Raw genomic sequence first — 26,380 nt, forward strand, 5'->3', positions numbered from 1 at the left:
ATATAAACTACTACTTACTGCTTGTACTACTATTCCTACTTTATGGGTTTTCGCTTATCGCGGGTCTTCAGGTTACGGATCCCCTGCGATAAACGAGGGACTTCTGCACTCCATAAAGATATATTTAATGCATCCTTTTCAGGCTTTTTGTTATTTTCCTGCTATTTAAAATGATCTTGGCTTCCAGTCTTGATTCTACATTTATTTATTTAGACTAAAGTTTGAAATGGATTGATACTCAGTTATGTAATATAAATATACTTCAGTACTTGAGTATGTTTGTGTTCTTGATTGACACGGTCTGCTGGCTTCCGTAGATAGAGAACTTTTACTAATTGACTTTTGTAATTTATATAAATATTTCTGTTCAGTGCCCAGAGACGACTTCTGTTGTGACTTGGCGCTTTATAAATAAACTGAATTGAATTTAACTGATTTGATCACTTGTTGGCAAATATTTTAAAATTCAGCCAATAATTACACTATTGTTAAATTATAACCGATTTATTGACTTAAATGTTTGAAAATGAATGTCAGTGTTTTGCAAAGAGTGTGAAATTTTTTTTAAAGCCTCTTTAAGTCTATTTAAATTTCCACTAGCTGAAGGGTTTTTAGGGCTTGCATGGCCCAACAAATATTTTGTGAAACAAATAAAAAAAATATAAAAAACAACAGCAATTTTTAAATTAGCTTCAGAGCAAATTCAATGTGTTTCAATAAGGCCACACCAGTTGAGTATCATGGCGACTAATATTGTTAAAATGTTATTTATCCTATTTTACAGTGTTTAAAACAGTCGTAGCAGATGAGAAATGCACTTAAAATACTGATGCAGGTAACTTTTGGGATTCGGTGGGTTTTATTTGCTTTTGTGTCATTTTTCCCCCCCAGATCCGAATTTGTGACCCTAATCAGGGTGGCAAAGATATAACGGATGAGATCTTGGCAGGAGGCTCAGGAAGCAGGAATTCAACGCCTCCCATTGGTCCCCACTCCTCCACCCCTACCCCACCCCAGGTACAGCTCTCCAGCTCACTCACCATCTTCTCACCTGCAATACAGCGATGTTGAAGTAGCCGTCTCGTGTTGCCTAATCTCAGTGTGAGCTCTCTGCTCCGGTGTTTTCTCTGCCACCGTGTGCGAGGTCAGCAGAGCCGTGAGGACGGCCATTCTTGTCATTTTAATTTATTAGGACGGTCTAAGAGTCATAATAAGTGTCCTGATGGCTTTCAGATCACTTTATGCTTGTGGTTTATTATTCAGGACCTGCCATTGGGGAAAAATGAATTATTAGATTATATCATTTGATTTTTTTGTTTGTTTTTAACAATAAAACTAAATATAAATATGTTGAGAGTATAACATAAGGATGACAATAATCTAACATCGTCATTCATGTGACATGGTGGATGTGGTGCCAGAGCTCATTCAAAACACTTTACAGTTTATTGTCTTGTTCTTTCTTTGCCATCTTGTTGACATCTTTTAATTTACGCCTACTCTCTGTTTGATTGTCTGTACTGTGTGTAAATTTCTGCGTTTTCTACAAAGTCCAAGTTGATGCAATGATCTTCCCGAGACACTTTAATGTCTTCTTGCTAATAATACGTTGATTTAGTTTGGTGTAGTTCTTGGAGTAACTTTGGGATTGTAGTGAAAAGTTCTGGCCCACAAACAAACGAGACGAACCATTTTCAAATTGAATAACTTGTCTGGATTCTGAAGAAAAGTACGACTTCTCTCCCTCCCTGTGTCTTTCTGTGGGTGTTAACTTGGTTTTTTTTTTTGTCCTTTTGTACCCCTTCTTTTTTTAATCTTTCTTTATTCACCCACCTTTCTTTTAAATTGTCCTGAGCTTTCATCCTTCTCCTGTCATTCCCTCTGCTTTAATCCACATTGTCTTTCTTGTATTTTTGAATACTTATCTTAATGTAACCATACATCGTTGAACTCCTTTTTTTTTAATTGTTTTTGCTTTATCTTGCACTTGGGCTCGTTTATTTGTGCACTTGCTTGCCTGCGTCCCTTCACCTCTCTTATTTTGTGTGTTGCTAGTTTTTATGGCCGCACCCTCATTATCCTCACATTTTCTACCTCAAATCTAAGCAGCTGAGCAGCAGCCAGAGCCCGGAGCAGCAGCAGCCATCGCAGGCTCCACCGCCTCAGCAGCAGCAAGCTCATCCCAGCAGCCACATGTTGGAGCCGCCGCAGACACCACACACTACACAGTCCCTAAAGCCGCTGACAACTGGGGCTTCAGACACCAAACCAGGTCCAGGTCCGCCATTAAATCCACTTTTATTTTTCATAGATATTGTTTGCAAGTTCTGAAAAATAGGAATGCACTCTTTATCAGTCGAACCAAGGGAGTTTTAATTAGGATCGGGCAGTTGGTTGACTATATATTTTTAATAGGATGATATCGTTCACTGTTTTACTAGGTTAGTTTTCCCGTTCATTTTGATCGTCTAATTTTTAAGATCATTAACAGACAACAGCTGAACATGCCTATAAAACGGCCCACGATTGTTTATATCTAAATAAAATGAAACCCCTCTGCACTCCACTGTTTTTGTTTTTTACAGCTCAGCAGGTGGAGTTAATTAGTTCAGTTGATACGTCGTCGTGATTTCACAATCATCACATTATCGATCAGATTTTTACAAGCTATTAATAAACACTGCCTCAAGAATTAAACACATGTTTTATTTGCGTCACTAATATCGGTAAAAGCTGTGGCAGGTCCGTTGCACCGCGGACTTCCTGTCTCTCATTTAGGCTCTGCTGTTTTCACAGCTTCCTTTTACTCTAACGGTAAATGCTCAGACATTATGGATGTCGTTTCCCTCTTATTACAACACCTCACACTCACAAAACTTGGATTTTCATTTCTCTTCAAATGAAGAGTCCATGAACGCCGTCCCTTGTAAAACTAAGCAACTTTCTTCTTTTTTATCTGTTTCTTAGATTTACTGTTTTTAAGCTATATTTGTAAGCATGTTAATACTGCATGGTGCAAGTCTTATTTGGACTTAGTTTTATAAATTTTGAAACCATTTGTTTCTGTCTGTCTTTTTTCAGTTGATATGCCAAAATTGGAGCAAGTTGTCCAGAAGTCTTCCTCTCCTGTGCTCGTGCAGCCTGAGGCTCCTTTAGAGAGGCTGGAGGCCAGCGTTCCTGTATCTGAGCCCCTTGCCTCTGTCAAACCAGAGCTTCCCTTCATTGCCTCGCTCACTGCCACAGTAACTTTACCAAACACAGTGGCCAACACCAGTGAATGCTCCTCAGCCAGGGAGTCCACTTCTTCAGCCTCCTCTCCCTCCTCCTCTATTGGGGAGATCAAACCATCTCTGGTAACACCTCAGATGCCCACCACAGACAAGCCTCTTTCAGATTCACCACGATCTTTAGCTGCTTCTCCGTTGCCCGCTCTGAAGGCTTTGAATGGCCTTTCAGACTCTGGAAGTGAGCTCGACGCAGTTCCTTGTGAGCCCTCTCTCCTGCCTCCAGCTGCGCTCCATCCCCAGGTGTCTGCTCTTACTTACAGAGACACCTCCCCTTCTGAATCCTTGTCTTCTGACGTGAGGACGGATGTACCGATGGCTGCTGCGCTGTCCCCACTGTCACCTGTGGCTGTGGTGCCAGTCACCCTCACCTCGAACCCCATTCCAGCTTTGCCAGTAATGCTCCCCCCTGGCCTTCCGCCTCTAGTGCAGGCCACAGCAGAGGCAGATGAGCTGAGTAAAACTTTAGACACTAAGGACCTTCTTACCAGAGGCGGGACAGAGGCCCACAGTGTCACCAGTGAGAGCAAACCCGAGGCCCAGCAGCAGGCACTTACCAGGAGGAGTCCCACTACAGGTAATGCCTTGATTTCTTGTGAAGAAGTAGCTTTTAAATACATCAATTTTTTTTTTACATTCAGAATATTGAAATGCAACACCTCACTGATGTTTGCTGGCTAACTGCATGTTCCTACAATTTGTTTTTTGCAGTCAATCAGACTTCTTCCACTGTACCAAAGACCTGGAGAAAACCAAATGAAGTGATCTTTGCTGGAGAGGCATCTCAAAAGGAGGTCGAGGTCAGAAAATATGATTTTTATGATCCAGGCTGAAGTTTGGTTTAAAATGACACCGTACAGATGCAGTTCCCTTCAAGTTGTGTTTATTTGCCTGTTTGGTTCAAAGCTTGTAGCCTCTTGAGGTGCAGACAAATGGTTGGCATTTTGTTTTGTAGCAGGCTACAGTGTCAAAATGGGGACAGTGAGTTGGGTAGAATGGGGAAAGGAACAATGTGGGAAACGGTTCAAGTGGAAAGTGCTTCCACATGTGTGGAGAGAGAGGCAGACATGAATGACTTTGGGTTGCTGCTATCGTTTGTGAAAAGCAGCAAGACGTTATCCATCATCTTCAGTGTTCTCCCTGAACGTAAAATGGTCTCTGTGTGCTCCTTCTGCTTCTTTGTTGCTTAAGACTTGTAGCAGTTTTCACATCACGAAACACTGGTGATCAAACAAATGGCTTTAAACAACTTAATAATGTCTTATAAAATTAAGTTTAAAATGTACAAATTCATCTTCTGTGTATTGAACTATTGATAGAAATGCACACAAGACACAAGCGTACAAAGACAGACACTAGAAGAAAAGTATTTGAGGTATTCATGTCAGTTCTGCTTGTTGTTACAGCGCGCGTCTTTTCAGAAAACATGTACCTGCTGACCAAATGTTGGAAAGAGATTTAAATCTTTAGATGGGGTGAAGCTTCTTTAGAAAATGCTTGTAAAACATCCTCGCACCTTCAGGAGCTTTTTGCCTGAGATAAAATCTCAGACATCATTTTGAGCTTCAATCAGGACGAGATGTTCCGGATCCACTCGAGAGTCGCTGAGCAAGAACCATCTTTCCACTTTTGCTTGGCTGCATACCAGATCAGAAAGTGCGCGTGTGTGTTCTGTAAACATGACGTGAACGCACTGTACACTGACGAGAACAGAGTGAAACTTGAGCTTTAAATCTCTGTCATCGTTTGATGTGCTCAAACCCTGACAGGGTTGTGAAAGAACTCTAGAGATCTCTTTGTATTTTTATGGAGAAAAAAATGTAAATAAAGTCAACGACGTCTACAAATATAAAAATGGATAAGCCTAAAAGTCATAGCACATTGTTACTCAGCAAGCTGAACATTGTATTATATGAATGGTTAAAATAGCACTAGGTATTTGCAAATAGTTTGATAGCAGAAAACTATAAACAGGCAAACGAATAGTGTGAATGCTGACTCGGCATTCACACAATCCAGGATCTATGAATTCAGCCAGTTGCTGTTAGTTTTGTTGGTCGCATTTTGCCATAATTTATATAGTTGCGTTTCATACACCTGCATTAGTAGGAAGAATATCAACTTCCACCTGTAAGGTCTTGTCTGCTTCTGCAAGTTTTATTTCACCTTTCTGTATTAACTTTTTATTTTTTTTTTATCCTATTCAGCTCATTTTATTTCTCTTTTATACCTGTACAAAAAGTACTCCAAATAAAAGTATTTTTTCAGATAAATTAATCTCACTTCCACACAGGATGAGGCCACGGTTGTCGATCAGCCTGCTGGAGACCAGGCCCTTCAGTCAGCTCCTCTAAGCTGCAGCCCCACACCGCTGCCATCAGTCTTCCCCTCTGCTACTACTCCGACTCCTGCTCCCGCCACCAGCCCACAGGCTGACGGAAAGCCCGCCACTCCGGAGGAAAACGGTGAGGCAGAGCTGGAGCCCATGAGGAACGGAGCAGGTCACATCTCGGAGACTGAGAGCAGCGACAGCGGAGTCGCTCCTGGCGACAAGGAGAACTCAACGGGAGCTTCACAGGACATGGAAGGTTAGAAGGACCTGAATACTTCTGAGTGATTGAATGTTTGTAGAACTGTTAAAGGCGCTCACTTTAGCTTCAACAATTCTATGACGGTCTTTAACATTTACCTGGACTTTTTTTTTTAAATCTCCTACCCTGTTCATGGTCCAGACCTGGCTGAGCCCAGTGGGAAGCGACAGTATGGCAGAGATTTCCTGTTAGGCTTCCAGTTCACGTCAGCATGCATACAAAAACCTGAGGGCCTCCCACCGATCAGTGATGTGGTGTTGGACAAGGTACGTGCACTGTGTTGATTTAGACTTTTTGCATAGTTTATGTAATGAAAATTGCAAAAGAATTTTCTAGGAATGCATGATATTGGATTTTTGGCCGATGTCCAATATTCCGATATGTTAAAACTTATTTGGCCAATAACCAATACCGATATTTTTCATATACTTTCCTTTGTCAGAACATATTCCTCTTATTGAGGCTTATTGGCTACAAAAATTGTGCAACAGCTGTAAGAGCTGGTGACGTATATTAAGTAGCAGCCATATGCGTAGCACTTTAACTTATATTAAATGAAAAGTGTTAAATGTTATTTATTAGCATTAGTCACCTGCGACGCTGTCTCACTTGTGGAGGCTTGTTCCAGGTTCCTATAGCTGCAGTGTTTTTTTTTTTCATTGACCCTTTATTTATCCAGGTAGTCTCATTGAGCCACGAGAACTCATTTTCAAGAGAGACCTGTTTAGGAGCAGATGGTGGGGGTTAAGGGCCTTGCTCGGGGGAGTGGGGCCAATGAGGGTGGAGGCAGGTGTGGGTGTTTCACCTTTTCCACCCACATTTTGATGTTGACTGTACCGGGAGTTGAACCTGCGACTTTCCGATCACAGGCCCATCTTCTAACCTCTGCGCCACCGCTCCCCAAGTGTGGGATCCTCTGCACTCCTGTGCATGAAGGACAGCCTTTTTAAGTTCAAAGTGTTTGTCTATCCATTGTGCCGTAAGGCTAATCATGCTAACGGGGCTAACACTGTGGTAAAACTCACCCAAGTGCTATCGACTATTAGCTTCTCAATGACGGCGGAAATGACGGCTTGTAACTCGGGTACACGTTACGTCGGAAAAATATCTCTGACTGGGGACGATGTAGACGCTGAACAACGTAGTCCAAATATTCTCAACGGAAAAATAACTTCCGCACTGCCGACATTTTGACTTCTTCCTCTCCGCCGTGAGATCAGGTGGGCGCGCGTGACGTCATCACGTTGTGCTGCAGCTGCAGGCCGATACATGCCGATAATATCGTGCATCCCTAGAATTTTCTTATTTGTTGTCCAGGGCTTCAACTATTGCTGACTTATTCTGACTCCTTTCTGATTTGACGAGATCTTTCTAGACAAAGTTCGTTTAAGTCCGATGTTTGTTTCTTGTTTTGCATTTTCAGATTTGTAACTGTTAGTTTAAATATTTGAGTGAGTACTACAATTTTTTTTGTTATTCTCACACACATAATTGCTGAAGTAATTTATTATGCTGCACTCATTTGAACAGCACAGTTGGTCATTTTGGCTGCAGTCATTTTGAAGATAAAAGCACATCTGCCACAGAGTGCTGCTTTTATTTATGATCAGTTTATTGTTCAAGTCTGTATAAAGCGGTGTCTTGTAGTTTTTTCAGATGAAATGTGAATCTTTGTGATTATTGTGCATTTAATCTGATTTTAAGTCACTGTTGTTGGGTTGACTGGATCACGTTCACACCAGTTTGATTTGCTCTTCCGATCCACATTTACATCTGGGTGGAGCATATGGCTTTCTGAAATGCTGTTTTGATTAAAATCACTTTGCTATTATGTCATCGTTGGCAGCGGTAAAAGTGCACGCCCCTCCTCCACCCCTTCAAAAAGAAAGACCAGGCTGGTGAGCAGCAGATTGGTCAGTCTCAAAGTTTCATTTTCTCACTGTGAGAAAGTGAAACTTTGGATGAAGACATGAGAGGAAGTCGACAGCTGAACAACAAAGAGCTGGATTTGTTCTCCTCCTCCCCCACAACTATCTCACTCTCCTGCGTTCCTTTCCTCTGTCTCCCCCCACATCTGATTCTGACCTCTCTTAAGGGCCTTCAGAGCAAGCCAAGCGTGACTTAATACCAGTTCAGTTAGCATTCATAAACCAAAAGCTGATAATGTAGTGTTGCTGTCATTTCCAGCAGGTCACCTTTAGAGCACCACTGGGTTTGAAATTCACACATTCCCTCAGTCTTGTGCTGACTTTGTGATGTCTTGCTGGAGGATCACTGCTCCCCCTGCTGTTCAGCTTGTCTGACTGATGAAGTTTCTGTTGTGTGTGTCCAGATGAACCAAAACAAGATGCCGTCTCGTGTGGTGGACTCCAGGGTGATTTCCAGAGGACCCGATTTCACACCTGCTTTTGCAGATTTTGGGCGGCAGATGACGGGAGGACGAGGCACCGCAGTAAGCCATGCTCTCTAATAAAGAAGTCATTCAAAAGTTTCAACACATACTCATACACATCCCTGTCTCTACTCCAGGGATGATACGGTGGATGGCAAAAGTATTCAACCCTCTTAGTTTATTTTTCCTTATAGTTGCCTTCCAATGTGGAACGTAACCTCAGATTAATGAAGTTAAACGGGAAAAAAAAATTAAATTCTAATAAAAAATAAAAAAACTGTATAAAACTGAAAGTGTGTGCATAAGTGTTCAGCACCCAAAACTCAATACTGCATAGAGCCACCTTTTCCAACTGTAAACGGCATCGAGTGTCTTCTGCTACATCTCAACGAGCTCTAACCACTGGAGCCCATTCTGAACGACCTAACTGCTCCTTCACGTTGCTGCTGTCCAACAATCTTTAAATCAAACCAAACCAGTCTTTGGCTGAACCATTCCAGGACTGCATCTCCTTAAACCAGTGGAGAGTTGTTTCAGTGATGTGTTTAGGGCCATCCTGCTGGAAGGTGAACCTCCGTCCCAGTTTCAGATCTCTGGAAGTCTCCAAAAAGTTCCTCTTAAGAATTCCTCCATGCTTTGCTTCATCAAGCTTTCATTCAGCTCTGACCAGTTTCCCAGTCACTGCTGATGGAAAAACAAAACATCCCTTTAATGGAGCTCTGTGAGATGTTCAAGGTTTAGGGAATATAATATAACCTCGATTTGTATTTCTCTACAACTTTGTCTTTGACCTGTGTGTAGAGTGCTGGTTTGATGGCAGCTCTTATTACTTCAGTGTTTCGCTGGTGTTGATTCTGGGCCTGTTGCAACAAGATGTAGATCATCGGACACGTTTAGCTCCTTTTACACAGATTGCTCACAGGTGGAGCTTCTTTTTTAACAAGTTATGTGGCTTCTGAACGTAATGGTTAAAACTTTAAAGCAAATGGGATGAATACTTGTACATGTTTCAGTTTTATATATATATGTTTTATTTTAAAAAGATAAACCGTCATAAATTTGGAGTGTGTTGTCAAAAACATTTTGTTTTGTAGATACAGTAGCCAACTGTAAAATAATTTTGTCATAGTTGGATTTCATTGTATATCTGTTGTCCCTTGATAAAATATTTTCTCTTATTCCTGTTCAAATCCAGTTCAATTCCTTTGTAAGGCACCAACGACATCAAGACTTTATTAAGTTGATCTGTTTCATTTTAAATTTTCTTAAGAAGTATGGCGTTTCCACTGGGTCAGGTGCCCTTTTTAAATAAACCAGCTTCGTAATTTATGGTACTACAAATAATGTACAACTATTAGAATATACCAGCTGAAATTACAAGCTAAATTTGGCTTTCTGCTTTTGGCATTATGTCTCAGTGTTTCTCTTGTAGCACCTTGTTAACTTCTTTTACAGCTCCTGAACATTGGACAATGGCGACCTCCACCCAAGAAGATCATCATTGACATGTCGGTTAAGGATAATGTTCAGCTGAAAAAAGCAGAGAACGCGTGGAAACCTGGCATGAAGAGGGAGGGCCAGGCAGAGGACACAGAGGCACAGAAAACACAGGCAAGAGAACAAAACCAAACGCATCCAAACACAAAGGAAATGCAGATAACTGAGCTATATTGAATATTTAGACTGAATCCCATCAATATTCTCCACAGTGTGACTGAAAACGGCGTTTAACTCTAGATTCTGATTACTTTGTCACAGGAGCTCTTCAGGAAGGTACGAAGCATCCTGAACAAGCTGACGCCTCAGAAGTTCAACCAGCTGATGAAGCAGGTGACGGATCTCACCATCGACACGGAGGAGAGGCTCAAAGGGGTCATCGACCTGGTGTTTGAAAAGGCCATTGATGAGCCCAGCTTCTCTGTGGCTTATGGAAACATGTGTCGCTGCCTTGCCACGGTAAAGTCAGCCACTGTCAAAACCTAGCAGACTAAACTGTTTCTTTGTAGCTACTGTCCTTATTGTGTCAGGCGCTCATGGTGCTTCACAGTTAGCATTGAAAGAGGGAAAACTATCAAAAAATGTAATTGAGCCACATTTGCAGAGGCTTCCATTTGGTCTTAATTATTTTTTTTAAAGTCTTTTGTTCTATATCTTGCTGTGTTTTTTGGCCGCAGCTCAAAGTGCAGATGACGGACAAACCCAACTCTACGGTTAATTTTCGAAAGCTGCTGCTAAATCGCTGCCAAAAGGAGTTTGAGAAAGACAAGGTGGATGACGTGGTGTTTGAGAGGAAGCAGAAAGAGCTGGACTCTGCTGCATCGGTTTGTTGTCCTCTTGGCTCTTCGTCCTGTTTTTGTTTTCTGCATTTTTATTGTAGGAAGAGAATAAATCTGTATTTATTTCACCTCAGGCCAAAAAAAGAAAAAATATCAGTATAGTTGAATATTTTCCTTTTGACTTCAGACAACGGAGCGTGAGCGGCTGCAGGAAGAGCTGAAAGAAGCCAAGGACAAAGCCAGACGACGCTCCATCGGCAACATAAAGTTCATTGGCGAGTTGTTTAAGCTGAAGATGCTGACTGAGGCCATCATGCATGACTGCGTGGTCAAGCTGCTGAAGAATCACGATGAAGAGTCTTTGGAGTGCCTGTGCAGACTGCTCACCACCATCGGGAAGGACCTGGACTTTGAGAAGGCCAAGGTGAGATGCAGTCAAAGTAGAGCTGGAACAGAAATCAAAAAATCTGTAGTTTGGTTCTCTTTTTGTCAAGCTAGAGAAATACGAAACATCAGTAACAGATAATCCACCATTTACCCTTTTTACAGTCATACTTATCCCCGAGGACATTTCATGCAAGAACTGAAGGAATGAAGCAGTTTGGCATTAAGCATGTCACTGTGACAGACTTCTGTTAAAGCTGGATTTGATTTTTTTTACAGTAAACAAAAATACATTGCTTAATTTTAAAATGCTTTTCATTTATTTAGCAAAACAGGTTTGCCTTCACCAAACAGTTGTTTTGGAGTTACCTTTACTATCTGCTGGCTGCAGTGAGCTGCTCTCATAGCTGGTGCCGTCTGTTCAAGTGGTGGAGAACATTTGTCATGTTGCCATCTGATGTGCTAACTTTGATTAAAAACTGTTTGTGCCTTATGATTTGAGGAAAAGCCAAACCACTTTCATATAACGGAGTTAACGTTATTTTTAGGCGCCAACTCCCCCGTTTTGGTTTCATTTTCACTTTTCTGCCACACTCTAAGAAATCGATGGTGTTGCCTATAGTTTACTTTGACTGGTCGATCGCCCAGGATTCGGCAGACTAAATGGTGTGATAGATTACTGCAAAGCATAGAACAGCAACAGATAGAATGTGCTGTACGGATGATCCTCTGCTTTAGTTGGTTGTCAACACAAAAATCCTTGTACAGTAGATCTGATCTGGCTGCTGCACTCGGTCTTTGTGGTTCTTTACAAGGACAAGGTTTTTTTTTTTTTTTTACACAAACAATGGAACGTTTGTGTCCTAAACCGAGAAGGGTGAACCCAACAGTTTTGTTCTTTTCATAAACGTTTAGACCCCAAAAAGAAAGTCAGTGGAACATGAAAACATGAGCTAGCAACGTTTGTGATTAACCCAACTTGAAGTTTTTGAAATACTTATTTACAAAATACCACATAGTCTGTGCAAAAAATAATAAATAACAATACAAAAAAAGATTGATGTTAATGATTTATTAGGTACAAAGAAACCGAACAAGTCTCCAGTTAACTGAACAGATATGATTTGTGGCTCTCTTTGCATCTGTTTGTGCCCACTTCACTTGTTCAGATTTATAGCTGCACTGACTCAGTTGTTCAACTCTGGAAAAAGCCTGATGTTTAGTTACGGTTGCAGTGAAATCTTATCCAAGTCGTGGTTTTAGAGGCATAAAAAGTGATGGCTGTGGTGGGATTTGATCGGATGTTGGCTGGACTACTTTAATTTCCACAAGCGAGAGAGAAACGATCTGTGTTGGGTGTAAGGAAACAGGGATGCTCCTGCTTTGTTCTCCTGTAGACATCAGCTGGACACAGTGTCTGGACAGACGTCTGCACTGTGATGTTGAGTTGAGCTTTATCATTAACATGCTAAAGAAAAACAAAACCTTTTGAGAAGCAGGAAAATATTCAAAAATAGCGTTCTCCTTTGCTGCTCGAGTGTAAATCAAGGTCTTATTATTTTTGTTTAATTTTCTTCAGTGCATTTTCTGAACCCATTATAAGTTACTAGATTATAGATGACTGGGTTCATTCTTCTTTGTTTTAATTTTGAACTTAAGGACCGCACTTTTCCATTTCTTAAACCGAACTATGATCTGGAGTTGAGCTGAACAAAGTATAAAAAGTCTTAATTGAGCAGAAACTATAAGAATTTTTATTTCTGTCACCAGCCTCGCATGGATCAGTATTTCAATCAGATGGAAAAAATCGTCAAGGAGAGGAAGACGTCGTCCAGAATACGGTTTATGCTACAAGACGTCATAGACTTGAGATTGGTGAGTGTGTGATTTAATACTTGTTTTAATTTTCACAGGTGGAGAATCCAAAGTTCTCATACTTTTATTATGCTTTCTTTCCCACTGAGGCTTGTTTCAATGTTTAGTTGTTTTTTTTTTTTTACATCTCTGGAACATGATATTGTGTGATTTGAACATAGTCTGACATCTACTACAACTCTAGGTGTTAAAATTTAACTTATTTGGGGGGCGGGGTCGTTAAGCATCCCTGCTTAAAATATCTGTTAACCCCTAAAAAACCAATTTGTAAAAATATATATATCTTCACAAGGTATAGGATTTCAAAAATAAAGTATGCAACTTGAAAGAAGCTTATTGGATGCAACTTAGAAAAGTTCATGGCAATCAGCTTGCTCTGTCTCCATCTTTGTGTGACCAGGTGGTGCAAGTGTTCCAGGTTTATTAACGTTTTTGACCCTTTAAAGCCCGTCCAACAGTATTTATTTGACTGGCACTGTGGAAGATAAAATAACTGATGTCCGCATAGCAGGAGAAGGTTTTCAGGGAGGCGTTCTCTCAATTTGAAATACAATTAATATAATATAATTCAGAGAGGGCAGTTAAGCAGAGCTGTAGAGGTCATGTATAGCTGAAGTTTGGAACTGAAGAGAACAAGTAACGATCCTTGTGAATGGATAAAGTAAAAGAAAAAGCTCTTTAATGGATAAAAACAAAGAAGAGAGGTTAGAAAAAGAGCCAGGGTTACGTTAACCTAAAGGTTTGGGTCCAACTTCTAGTAGTTGTCATCTTTTATATTGTATCTATGTTGTTCTGTGCCCGTCACTCTGCACACGACAGTGTTGGGAGTGGGCGAGATGGCAACAGTATAATATCACAATGTTTTTACACAATTATTTTTGTTATTTTGCAAGTTACAAAGCAGCGCAAAGAGTGTTTCTAAAATAAAACAGCTCTACGGGGGGTAAATATAGATACTTGAGACTTGACACACACTCAGTCTGAGCCTTTTTCACCTAACCCAAAAAATTTATTTTAATTTGAAAAGTAAACATCACCACTCAGGTAAAGTGCACTTGTGCTGCATGAAAGCTCGTTTATGGAGCATCAAATCAGTTTGTTCCCTTCACTTGTTTATGAGGCAGCACTCAGTCCATATGAAGCATATTTAAAATGGGTAAAATAAAAGTGTATACATATTCCTGTATGATATATTTTATTGTAAACAGAAAAAAATGACTCGAGTATTAAACTAACAAAGAAAAAATTAGTTTGAGACCAAACTTGTCTGGCTCTGAGCTCAAGTTGCTACTTTGAGCTTTAAATGAAAAACAAGTCCTCATAAATTCCTTGGGCTATTATTTAATTGGCTTTTTTAATTTAATTTAAATCAGTTTTATAAAGTAAATGTTATTCCATTTTTTTTTTTCCTCAGCACAACTGGGTGTCCAGGAGAGCTGACCAGGGCCCCAAAACCATTGAGCAGATTCATAAGGAGGCTAAGATTGAAGAGCAGGAAGAGCAGAGAAAGGTGCACCAGCAGCTGCTCTCCAAGGACAGCAAGAGACGGCCAGGTCAGTCCTGCAGCTTAAATCCTCTTGAAAGCTTAGAATTGCAACGACACAGCTACAGCCATCCAGGAACCCTGCAAGTGCAGACTTTCTTGTAGCATGTAGCATGCTGAGATGCTATTGTGCTCAGCAGCAGACAGGAAGCCCCCTACTCCCTCCCATCTGTCAGCTGACCTATAATATCTCATCACGTATAACACACTGGAGGAATGTCTTCCTGTCAGCACAAAGACTGTGAAATACCTCAGATTCTTCACAGAATTTATGTTAAAAATAGCTCCAAATTTTTATTTATAAACTTCCTTCATGTGCTGCTTTAATTTGGTGCCGTAGATCCGCGAGAGCAGAGGGAGCAGCGCACGCAGAGAGAGGAAACCTGGAACACCGTGCCCATGACAAAGAATAGCCGGACCATCGACCCCAATAAGATCCCAAAGATCTCCAAGGTGAGTCAAGGGGCCTAGGTGGGTTGAGAACATTGATGAGCTTAGATCTTCAGCTGGAGCGGGGTCACAAGAAGGCATTTGCTCAACTGGTACATAAATGTTAATCAATCCACTGGTGTCACTGCATTAAATGATGCAGATGCTTCATTTTAAACTGTTGGCTGCTGATTATCTGGCAAAGATTATTTAATTATTTTCAAGGATGCATAAAATTCATATTAGCACCAGCTTATTGACTAATAAGGTGCCTAACAAACTGATTTAATTCATGAAGCCTGGATGATGTGTATGTGCAGCACTGTAACTTTGCTTTTTATGTAGTAATCAGTCCTCTAGAAGCCATCATATGAAAAAACTCATAAATTAGAGCAACATTATAATATTTTAAGACTTCAGATCATATAAATTGTTTGATTTATGCACTCTTTATTATTTGACCTGACTGCACGGCGCAGATTGTAGCTTACTGCAGTTAATGGAAGTAGCATTCCTTGAAGGAATGCATGTTGCCCACTGCCTTGCAGGCCAAAGTTTTAGACAAAGATGTTGGTCAGATCTGTTCAAATTCGGGCTGATGGTCCTTCTTGAGCATGTGATCAGCTGGTTTTGGTTGTCAGCAGCAAAACTGGTTGATCCACTCTGAGAAGGTGCTATTTATAAGACTGAGCTGAATACAGCACCTCAGACTGAGGAAGTCTTTTGGATGAGAGACTAAACGTTTCTACATTTTTTTGTTGTTGTTTTGCTTTGTTTTGTTTTTTGAATGTCCAGAGGACCAGATTTAACTCTTTTAGAAATTCAAAAATACATTATTAATCCGAGAGGGGAATTAAATTAAAAACGGTTGAATAAATGTTGTGGTAACTCATCATCCTGGCTTCATTAAAGAGTTGCTATAGATGCTGATGGCTGTGGGCAGGAAGGATCTCTTGTAGAGGTCTGTCCTACAACGGATCTGAAGAAGCCTCTGACTGAAGACACTCTGTTGTTGTATGACAGTCTGATGAAGGTTAGCGCTCAGAGTATGGTTAGGGGATGACTCTCGGCAACCACCACACCAAATTTCAGATCAAAACCTGTAAAAATGACCAAGGTTTGGGCTTCTTTTTTTTTTTTTTTTTGCTAAAGTTGTATCTGTGACATCCAGCTTGAATTATAGTGGTGCTTGAAAGCTTCTGAAGGCTTTATAATTTTCTACATTTCTGCATAAATATGATGCAAAACATCATCAGATTTTCACACAATTCCTAAAAGTAGATAAAGAGAACCCAGTTAAACAAATGAGACAAACATATTATACTTTGTCATTTAATTATTGAGGAAAATGATCCAATATTACATATTTGTGAGTGACAAAAGTATGTGAACCTCTAGGAATAGCAATTAATTTGAAGGTGAAATTAGAGTCAGGTGTTTTCAATCAATGGGATGATGATCAGGTGTGAATGGGCACCCGGTTTGATTTAAAGAACAGGATCGATCAAAGTCTGCTCTTCACAACATGTTTGTAGAAGTGTATCGTGGCAGGAACAAAGTAGATTTCTGAGGACCTCAGAAAAAGTGTTGTTGATGCTCATCAGGCTGGAAAAGTTTACAAAACCATCTGTAAAGAACAAAGTCCATGCTCAATAATCCAGGTATACAATCCAACATTTTTCAGTCAGATCATCTGGACAGTTTCTATTTTTTTTGTGCTGAAACGTTTTGCCTTCGGTCCGGAAGGCTTCATCAGTCAAGGCAACACACAACAAAACTGATTCTTCCCCCATCTGTAAAGAGTTTGGACTCCACCAATCCACAGTCAGACAGATTGTGTACAAATGGAGGACATTCAAGACCATTGTTACCCTCCCCAGGAGTGGTGGACCAACAAAAATCACTCCAAGAGTAAGGCGTGTAATAGTCATCGAGGTCACAAAGGACCCCAGGGTAACTTCTAATCAACTGAAGGCCTCTCTCATTGACTGATGTTAATGTTCATGAGTCCACCATCAGGAAAACACTGAACAACAACGGTGTGCCTGGCAGGGTTGAAGAAGGAAGCCATTGCTCTCCAAAAAGAGCATTGCTGCTCATCTGCAGTTTGTTAAAGATCACGTGGACAAACCAGAATGCTACTGGAAGAATGTTTTGTGGACGGATGAGACCAAAATAGAACGTTTTGGTTTAAATGAAAAGAGTTACGTTTGGAGAAATGAAAACTCTGCATTCCTGCATAAGAACCTTATCCCATCTGTGAAGCATGTGTGTGGTGGCATCATGGTTTGAGCCTGTTTTGCTGCATCTGGGCCAAGACGGTTTTCCATCATTGATGGAACAATAAAGTCTGTATTATATCAGAGAATTCTAAAGGAAAATATTAGGACATCTGTCCATGAACTGAATCTCAAGAGAATGTGAGTCATGCAGCAAAACAATGATCCTAAACACACAAGTCGTTCTACCAAAGAATGGTTCAAGAAGAATAAAGTTCATGTTTTGGAATGACCAAGTCAAAAAGTCCAGTCCAGATGTTTTGGAAGGACCTGAAGCAGCAGTTGATGTGAGGAAACCACCAACATCCAGTGTTGAATCTGTTCTGTATGGAGGAATGGCCCAAAATCCCTTCAAGCTGGTCTGCAGGAGTCACACATCTACCAGATACTGAAAGCAAAGGTTTACTTTTGTCACTCACAAATATGTAATATTGGATCATTTTCCTCAATAAATAAATGGCCAAATATAATATTTTTGTCTTCCGGTAATTTGTTTAGGTTCTCTTTATCTACTTTTAGGACTTGTGTGAAAATCTGGTGATGTTTTGAGTCATATTTATGCAGAAATATAGAAAATTCTAAAGGCGTAACAAATTTTCAAGCACCACTGTAGGTGTCAAAACAAAAGTTATGTATGTAACTACGGTTCTATGAATCCCGGATGACCGCCAGATGGTGTTGCTGAAAGCACTGAATGTTCCCTTTGTGCATGCGCTGTTCGAGTAATAATACCAACGGAGTCACAGGTGTGACACAGATGACCAATCAGAGGTTATATAGCCTGACGTCTTTCGCAGCTCTGCTCCTACAGAATCTTCTCGCGAAATGCAAGGATTCTGAGTGACAGAGAAGCTCTGGCGGTCATCCGGGATTCATAGAACCATAGTTACATACATAACTTTCGTTCTATTTCATCCCTCCTGACCGCCAGAAGGCGGTGCTGAAAGCACTGAATGACTAATACCAACGATGTCACAAGGAATCCTAAGCACACACCTCACTGAGGAGGCCCAGAGGACCCTTGTAGAAGAACCTTGCCCAGGGGATGAGGGGTGGCGACGTTAACGCTGTAAAATCTGGTGAACGTGCTTGGGGAAGCCCATGATGCGGCAGCACATATTGCTTCCAGCGGAACCCCTCTCAGGGCAGCCCAGGAAGCGGAGACGCTCCTGGTAGAGTGTGCCTTCACGCCGACCGGCAGGGGGCCGTGCCCTGCAGCATAGGCATGGCAGATGACATCCACGATCCAGTGGGAGAGGCGCTGTTTGGAAAGAGGACAGCCTAACCTAGGGCCTCCGTTACACACAAACAGCAGGTCTGAATGTCGTATCACGGCAGTATCTGCAATGTATGCCTCCAGTGCCCTCACCGGGCACAATAATCCAGACCCCTCACCAGGCCTAGGCTGACAACGTGCCAGCCTCAACGGTTGGTTACAGTGAGAGTAAGATAACACCTTTGGTACAAATGCAGTGTTTGGCCACAAGGTAACACCAGAGCCCTCAGAGCCCCACCTGAGACATGAGGGGCTGACTGAGAGAACATGTAGCTCGCCGACCCTCCTTGCTGAGGCAATAACCAACAAAAAAGCCGTCTTACATGAAAGCCACTTGAGGTCCGCCTGCATCAGAGGCTCGAACGGAGGGCGGCGCAGAGCTTCGAGAACCAAGGGCAGATCCCAACCTGGTGCTCGTGGAACTGTCAGCGGGTGCGACCTACGAGCACCACACAGAAAAAGAGACTAGATTATGGCTCCCTACCGTACAGCCATCAGTGTCAGCGAGATTAGATGATATTGCCGCTACATAAACTTTAAGCGTCGAAGGAGAGCGACCCTTACCAAGGAGAGACTGGAGAAACTCCAGAATGGTGGGTACTGTACAGGAGACTGGATCCTCGTTGTGATCAGAACACCATTGGGAAAACAGACCCCACCTGTTTTCGTACTGCTGACGAGTAGAGGGTGCTCTGGCGCCAGGATGGTGCGTCTGACCACTGACCACTTCCCTGTGACACACTACCTTGTCACAGGTCAGTCGGGGGACCATGGGGACACCCCTGGACAAATAATCTTCGTCCCTCCATGGAGTCAGGGCATGAAGACATGACCACGTCACTGTGAGCTTGCAATGCCTGTGCAGCCTGGCATCCAGGCGAAAGCTGTTGAGCCACCTCTGCAAGGGGCGAGGTGACAGCAGGCCTAAGGGCACCACCAGAGTGACTGATGTCAGCTTGCCGAGTAGTTGTAGGAAGGCAACATAGGGGAGCTGTCTGCCCAGCCTGAACCGACTGACCAGCTGGAGTATGCCGGCCACCCTTTGAGCGAATGGGCGAGCTCTCATGGAGGGTGAATCCAGAACCACCCCAAGAAAGGTGATCGTCTGGGAAGGGATCAGGTAGCTCTTCTCCAGGTTGACATTGAGGCCCAACTGGGACACATGAGCGAGCAGGCGGTTCGTGTCGTGAAAGGCACTGGCCCGAGACGGGGTGCAGAGAGGCCAATCGTCTAAGTATGGCAGAACCTTCACTCCGCAGGCCTGCAGAGGAGAGAGGGCTGCCTTCACGCACCGAGTGAACACCCTCGGGGAGAGAGAGAGCCCAAATGGGAGTACCCAGAACTGCCAGTGGTGACCCCGATAGGCAAACCTGAGAAAGCGGCGATGTTCTGCCGCAATAGGCACATGAAAATACGCATCTTTCAGGTTTATAGACATGAATCAGTCTCCCCTCTTGACAGCTTGAAGGACTTCTGTTATCGTGAGCGTGTGGAAGGGCAGCTCCCTTAGGTACTGGTTGAGTCCCCTCAAATCTAAAATGAGACGAAACCCGCCCGTCCTCTTTTGCATGAGGAAGTAAGTCCAGTAATAGCCTCTGGGTTGTTGCAAAGGGTCCACTGCCTCGATTGCGCCCTTTGCCAGGAGAGCAGAAAGCTCCTGGTCTAGTGCTCGAGCTTTCACCGGGTCGGCGATTACAATGATCTTGACCCAGCATGAGATATGAGGCCGCAGGTGGAACTGTAGCCGGTAACCATGGGTCAGAGTGGCAACCACCCATGGGTACTTGCCGTGAGCAGCCCAGTAACTGAGCTGCTGGTGGGAGAAATATCCGATGGTCGGCCTGGTGGCATCACCATCTCCCTCCACGGCCCCTAGGGGTTGTGGGGGGGGCGGCGGCCAGAGTCCCTGATCCGAACCTGCCCAGCTGGTTGGTGGACCGACTCACGAAAGCTCCTGTTGGGTCTTTGCTGAACCGCACGAGGGTAAAGACCACCTGGCCAATTATGACCCCCAGGCAGTGGCTGGGCAGGAGGTGGAGCCTCCTGCCCAGAAGGTGGGAGGTCATCGCTGAGCTTGGGGCAAAACTGGGCCAGCCAAGCTACCCTCACAGCACGAGACATGAAGCTGCAATTCATGCAGGGCTTCTCTGACAGGGCCTCCACCAGGTGGTTATGTCCAAGGCAGGCAGGACACAGGTCGTGACCGTCATCTGTCTGGAGCATGGCTCCACAAACTGTACAGCAGTGAGAGCCGGCCATGCTCCTTACTTCAGGCACTTCACTTCAAGTCAATCAAGGTAAAAAACCTGTAGCCAGCAAAGGGGCTGGCACCACCAGCTATGTCCAAGATACAGGACGAAAAATTGGGAGAGGGAGCGTGCACGCTTGCCGTCACCAATTAAGGCAAAGAAACTCAGAAAGGTTAACACCGCTAGCTCAGCTGGTAAAAGAGGACAATTGGGAGAGGGGGCGCAAACGCTTGCCTTCACCATTTAAAACAAGGCCAGAACTCAGCTCAGCTGGTAAAAGAGGACAATTGGAGAGGGGGCAACAATGCTTGCCTTCACCAATTAAAACAAAGCCAGAACTCAGTGAGGCTAGCACTGCTAGCTCAGCTGGTAAAAGAGGACAATTGGGAGAGGGAGCGCGAACACTTGCCTTCACCAATTAAAACAAGGCCAGAACTCAGAGAGGCTAGCACCGCTAGCTCAGTCCAACAGTCAATGGGGTTGGAAAAAATGACTGGGAGAGGGTGCGAAAACGCTAGCCTTCACCAATGTAAACAAGGCCAAGAACTCAGCTGGCTACGTAATAAGCAAACTTCGGAGCACAGTCCAACCGACCACACGGTTGGAGGCCTCCAGTAAACGGGAGCGGAGCGAGCGCCACCGCTAACCAATGGCAAAATATAAGCAAAAAGACTACTCACCGGTGTTGAATCACACACATAGTAGTCAGACTCTGTAAGTTGGGAGGGGCGGAAACCACCATAGAACCCAACGAATCAGCAGAAATACCTTTGAACAGGGTTAAACCATCGCAGCCCCTAGTTGGCGAACATGCTACTCCCGCCAACGGGCAGTCGGGCTTCCGACAACGGTGAAAAGTTCAAAAAAGTTCCAAAGGGCTGAATCCCTGAATTGAACAGTGCGCAAGAAGAAAAAAGGAGCAGAGCTGCGGATGACGTCGAGCTATATAGCCTCTGATTGGTCATCTGTGTCACACCTGTGACTCCGTTGGTATTGTTACTCGAACAGCGCATGCACAAAGGGAACATTCAGTGCTTTCAGCAATGCCCTCTGGCGGTCATGAGGGATGAAATAGAGCTCGTGTTGGGCATCAAAAATTGCACTTCTTGGTATTTTCAGTGGGCAGCACGGTGGCGCAACTGGTAGAGCTGCTGCCTCTCAGCGAGCAGGTCCCTGGTTCAAACCCCGGTCCAGGGGCCTTTCTGGGTGGAGTTTGCATGTTCTCTCCGTGCATGCGTGGGTTTTCTCCGGGTACTCCGGTTTCCTCCCACAGTCCAAAAACATGCATGTTAGGCTGATTGGTAACTCTAAATTGTCCCTAGGTGTGCGTGAGAGAGTGAATGGTTGTTTGTCTCGTTTGTCTCTATGTGTCCCTGTGATGGACTTGCGACCCGTCCAGGGTGTACCCCGCCCCTCGCACAGTGATTGCTGGACATGGGCACCAGCGACCCCCGTGACCCAAAATGGAATAAACGGGTAAAGAAAATGGATGGATGGATGGATGGATGGATGGTATTTTCAGTTAAAATCCCCACACCGGTAGTGACTGGCTGCCAACTGATGCTCATAGCTGCTGCATCCAGCAATATTTCTCTGGACTGTTTTATTTACAGATGTTACCATTCCTGAAAAATACATCTATATGTATACACTCTTGCAGCAGCTCTTTTTTTTTTTCTTGTTTAGTTTTAGCGCCATTTAATGTCAAAAGTATAAAAATTGACAAGGAGAGAATAGTTGGGTTTGAGAAATAACCAGAGATATTTGGTTCCAAATCTTGTCATTATAAAGAAGATGTGGGGAAAAATATTGGCTTGAGATTCAATGATGTGAAAAGAGTTAGTATTTTAAATTTGATCTGAGATTTTTTAGCTCACTTCAGACTGACACACCATATATGACGAGTTTTCAAGAATGTGCTGCTGCGTTCCCTTGTAGCTGTACATCCAATATGTAGTTTTCTGAAAATTCCATCTGCTGGTTAATAAGACATTTTGCTAACAAACAGACAAACGCAGTCAGTTACGTGATCATCCATCTTTCTTGTCAGTAGGCAATAATTATAAGATGGTGTATCAATGAGACAAACTGTCCAGAGCTCGTTGCCGGACAGACCGACTGTAGTGTGCACTCAGAGGCAACATATAAACAAACTTTAAAGCTGTAAACAAATCAAATGTTTTTCTGATTTATTTATTTATTTTTAATCAATTAAAATATCCAGGAAAGGTCTAATGTGCTTCTCTCAGTTCAACTCAATATTTCATTCAATCAAAGGTAATCAAATATGCAAATTATTGATTCACAACTACTAATTACTGCTCAATAGTCAACTAAAGAGTCTTTCAACGAGCGTTTTACTGCAGCGAGTTGCTTCCTGAGTCTGCAGGCTGCTTGGTGAAACATTGTGGTTACAGCGTTGTAATTTAAATCAATAGTGAGGAGGTTTTTCACATCACAAGTTTGTTTAACCTTGATTGATTTTCCACGTCAGCCCATCAGATCTGGTTGCTCTTCATCTGGCAGAAGTTAATGTTCACAAAACATTATTTACACACCAGCTGGATGACTATTGTCAGAACTGTGTTAAACACCCTGTCCTCTTGTCCCCCTGCTGGATGTTTTAGGTACTGTAGGAAAACAAGACGTAGGAGTTCCTCTCTGGAGTTGAGTCTTACCTGTTCTTGTTCAGTGCCTGTAAAAAGAATGCAAACTTTAAGTTAAAATTCACAAAAGGAGTACAGTACATTGGCTGGTGTTCTATTTGTTAACATCTGAAGAGCAGCATGTTTTTTTTTGCTGAACCATCAGGTGGAACCTGAACATTTGTTTTTACTAATTACCAGGCCTGAGTCAGGGTCATTTTCATGGTATGAGTTTATCTTTTGTTGAGTTTTTCTCCTGCTTAAATTTCAATGCTTATTTTTTTTTTTTTTTCTATGATTGTACAGCCTCAGATGGATGAGAAGATCCAGCTGGGCCCCCGGGCTCAAGTCACGTGGGTGAAGGGCAGCAGCGGAGGAGCCAAAGCCAGTGACTCAGGTAAGCTCTATCTCAGTAACATGAAATAATTGTAAACAAAACGAGCAAAACTGCATGAAATCACACAACCCATTATTTTTGTTTTGTGTTTTAGAGAAGTTTATTTCTGTATTTCTGTTTCGCCGTTAACTTGTCAATTTTGAGTCATCAGCTAGAAATGATGAAGCTAAATCTGAGACTTATCGACAAAGATTGCATTAGATAGTTAGTTGCTTTTTAGTTGCTGAAGGACGATGTGCTAAAAATCTGATCTGATGTTTGTGTTCAAGCTAACGTTATCTCAAATGTCACACAGGTCATTTATTCCATGGTAGGTTTTGAAGCTGCAGACTAGATGTGGTCAGAAAATGGGTGAATTTTCAGTTAGTCTTGATGGTTCTGACTGTATGTGATCAGTGATCTGTGCTGCCAGTTTCACATCCTACAAAGAGCTTGTCAGTTTTGTAACTATTATTTATCACCAGTGTGAGTTTTAGACTTGAAGATTAATCTTCATTTTCTGAGCTGTCAGCTGATCACCACCTGGTAGTAAGTTGGATCCGATGATGGGGGAAGATGCCGGACAGACTCGGTAGACCCAAACATGTAGTGAGGGTTTGCTGGGAAGGCCCGGCAAAATAACCTGTCAGAGAGATCTTCAACTCAAACCTCCGGGAGAGTTTTAACTGCATCCCAGCTGAGGTGGGGGACATTGAGTCTGAGTGGGCTGTGTTCCGCACCTCGCTTATTGAAGTAGCTGCCTTGAGCTTTGACCGCAAGTCTGTTGGTACTTCTCGCAGTGGCCATTCACGAACTCGTTGGTGGACACCCCGGGTTAGGGAGGCTGTCAAGCTAAAGAAGGAGTCCTACCAGGCCTTGTTGGCTAGTGGGACTCTGGAGGCAGCTGAGGAGTACCAGAGGGCCAAGCGGTGTGTAGCCTTGGCTGTTGCTGAGGCAAAAGCTCGGATGTGGGAGGAGTTCGGTGAGACCATGGATAGAGACTCTCGGTCGGCTCTAAGGAGATTCTGGTAAACCATCAGATGGCTGAAGAGGGTAAGCAGCACTTTACTAACACTATGTTCAGTGAAGGTGGGGTGCTGTTGACCTCAACCAGTGATGTCATCGGGAGGTGGAAGGAATACTTCTCTGACCTTTTCAATCCCACTGGCACATCTTCCATGGAAGAAGCTGAGTCGGGGGACTTTGGAGTTGATCCATCTATAACTGTGGCTGAGGTCGCCGAGGTAGTTTAAAAGCTCTGAGGCGGCAGGGCTCCGGGTGTGGATGACATTCACCCTGATTTCCTTAAGGTTCGGATGTTGTGGGGTTGTCTTGGCTGACACGCCTTTGCAATGTTGCGTGGACATTGGGGGCAGTGCCACTGGACTGGCAGACTGGGGTGGTGGTTCTCCTCTTCAAAAAGGGGGATCGGAGGGTATGCTCCAATTATAGGGGCATCACTCTCCTTAGCCTGCCTGGTAAGGTCTATTCAGGAGTACTGGAGAAGTGAGTCTGATCGTTGGTCGAACCTCAGATCCAGGAGGAACAATGTGGGTTGTGTCATGGCCGTGGAACACTGGACCAGCTCTTTACCCTCACCTAGGGTCCTCGAGGGGTCATGGGAGTTTGCCCATCCAGTCTACATGGGTTTTGTGGACTTGGAGAAGGCATTCGACCATGTTCCTCGGGATACCTTTTGGGGGGTGCTCCGTGAGTATGGGACTGGGGGCCCGTCGTTACGGGCTGTTCGGTCTCTATACAAGCTGCACAAGAATTTGGTTTGCATTGCCAGCAGTAAATCAGACCCCTTCAGGGTGGGAGTTGGACTCCGCCAGGGCTGCTCGTTGTCACCGATTCTGTTCATAACTTTTATGGACAGAATTTCTCTGTGCAGCCAGTGGGCGGAGGGTTTCCGGTTCATTGGCCTCAGGATTCCATCTCTGCTCTTTGCAGATGATGTGGTCCTGTTTACGTCATCTTGCCATGATCTTCAGCTCTCACTGGAGCAGTTCTCAGCCGAGTGTGAAGCAGCTGGGATGAGAATCATCAACTCCAAATCTGAAGCCATGGTCCTCAACTGGAAAAGGGTGGATTGCTCTCTTTGGGTCAAGGGTGAGGTTCTGCCTCAAGTGGAGGAATTCAAGTATTTCTGGGTTTTGTTCACGAGTGAAGGAAGAATGGAGCGTGAGATTGACAGACGAATTGGTGCAGCGTCTGGAGTATTGTGAACTCTGTACTGGTCCGTTGTGGTGAAGATAGAGCTGAGCTGTAAGGCAAAGCTCTCTTTTTACCAGTTGGTTTACGTTCCTACCCTCACCTATGGCCATGAACTCTGGGTAGTGACCGAAAGGATGAGATCATGGATACAGGTGGTTGAAATGAGTTTCCTTCGCAGGGTAGCTGGACTCTCCCTTAGAGATAGGGTGAGAAGTTCAGTTATTCGGGAGAGACTCAGAGTAGAACTGCTACTCCTCCACATTGAGAGGAGCCAGTTGAGGTGGTTCGGGCATCTGGTAAGGATGCTCGCTTCGGGCATGTCCAACTGGGAGGAGACCCCGAGGAAGCCCCAGGACACACTGGAGAGACTATGTCTCTTGTTTGGCCTTGGAATCCTCCCAGAAGAGCTGGAAGAGGTGGCTGTGGAAACAGACGTCTGGACCTCCCTGCTCAAGCTGCTGGCCCCGAGACCCAACTTTGTAACAAGCGGATGGATGGATGGATGGATGGATGGATGGATGGATGGATGGATGGATGGATGGATGGATGGATGGATGGATGGAA

The 26,380-nt window shown here is 43.5% G+C and overlaps 1 protein-coding gene across 1 annotated transcript in view; it reads left to right on the forward strand.

Moving 5' to 3' along the window:
* The window catches only part of eif4g3a (eukaryotic translation initiation factor 4 gamma, 3a), a 73,026-nt gene that overhangs the window by 35,535 nt on the left and 11,111 nt on the right, over positions 1–26,380 (forward strand). The window contains exons 10-24 of the mRNA XM_037678575.1: positions 892–1,017; positions 2,110–2,278; positions 3,082–3,861; positions 3,996–4,084; positions 5,578–5,872; positions 6,017–6,141; positions 8,208–8,327; positions 9,723–9,878; positions 10,026–10,223; positions 10,442–10,588; positions 10,731–10,967; positions 12,698–12,802; positions 14,217–14,355; positions 14,686–14,798; positions 23,530–23,620. Coding sequence (XP_037534503.1) covers positions 892–1,017; positions 2,110–2,278; positions 3,082–3,861; positions 3,996–4,084; positions 5,578–5,872; positions 6,017–6,141; positions 8,208–8,327; positions 9,723–9,878; positions 10,026–10,223; positions 10,442–10,588; positions 10,731–10,967; positions 12,698–12,802; positions 14,217–14,355; positions 14,686–14,798; positions 23,530–23,620 — 2,890 coding nt within the window. The remainder of the gene's footprint in view (positions 1–891; positions 1,018–2,109; positions 2,279–3,081; positions 3,862–3,995; positions 4,085–5,577; positions 5,873–6,016; positions 6,142–8,207; positions 8,328–9,722; positions 9,879–10,025; positions 10,224–10,441; positions 10,589–10,730; positions 10,968–12,697; positions 12,803–14,216; positions 14,356–14,685; positions 14,799–23,529; positions 23,621–26,380) is intronic.

Source organism: Nematolebias whitei, chromosome 7 (genome assembly GCF_014905685.2).
Source record: "Nematolebias whitei isolate Nwh7 chromosome 7, NemWhi1, whole genome shotgun sequence".
Classification (NCBI taxonomy): Eukaryota; Metazoa; Chordata; class Actinopteri; order Cyprinodontiformes; family Rivulidae; genus Nematolebias; species Nematolebias whitei.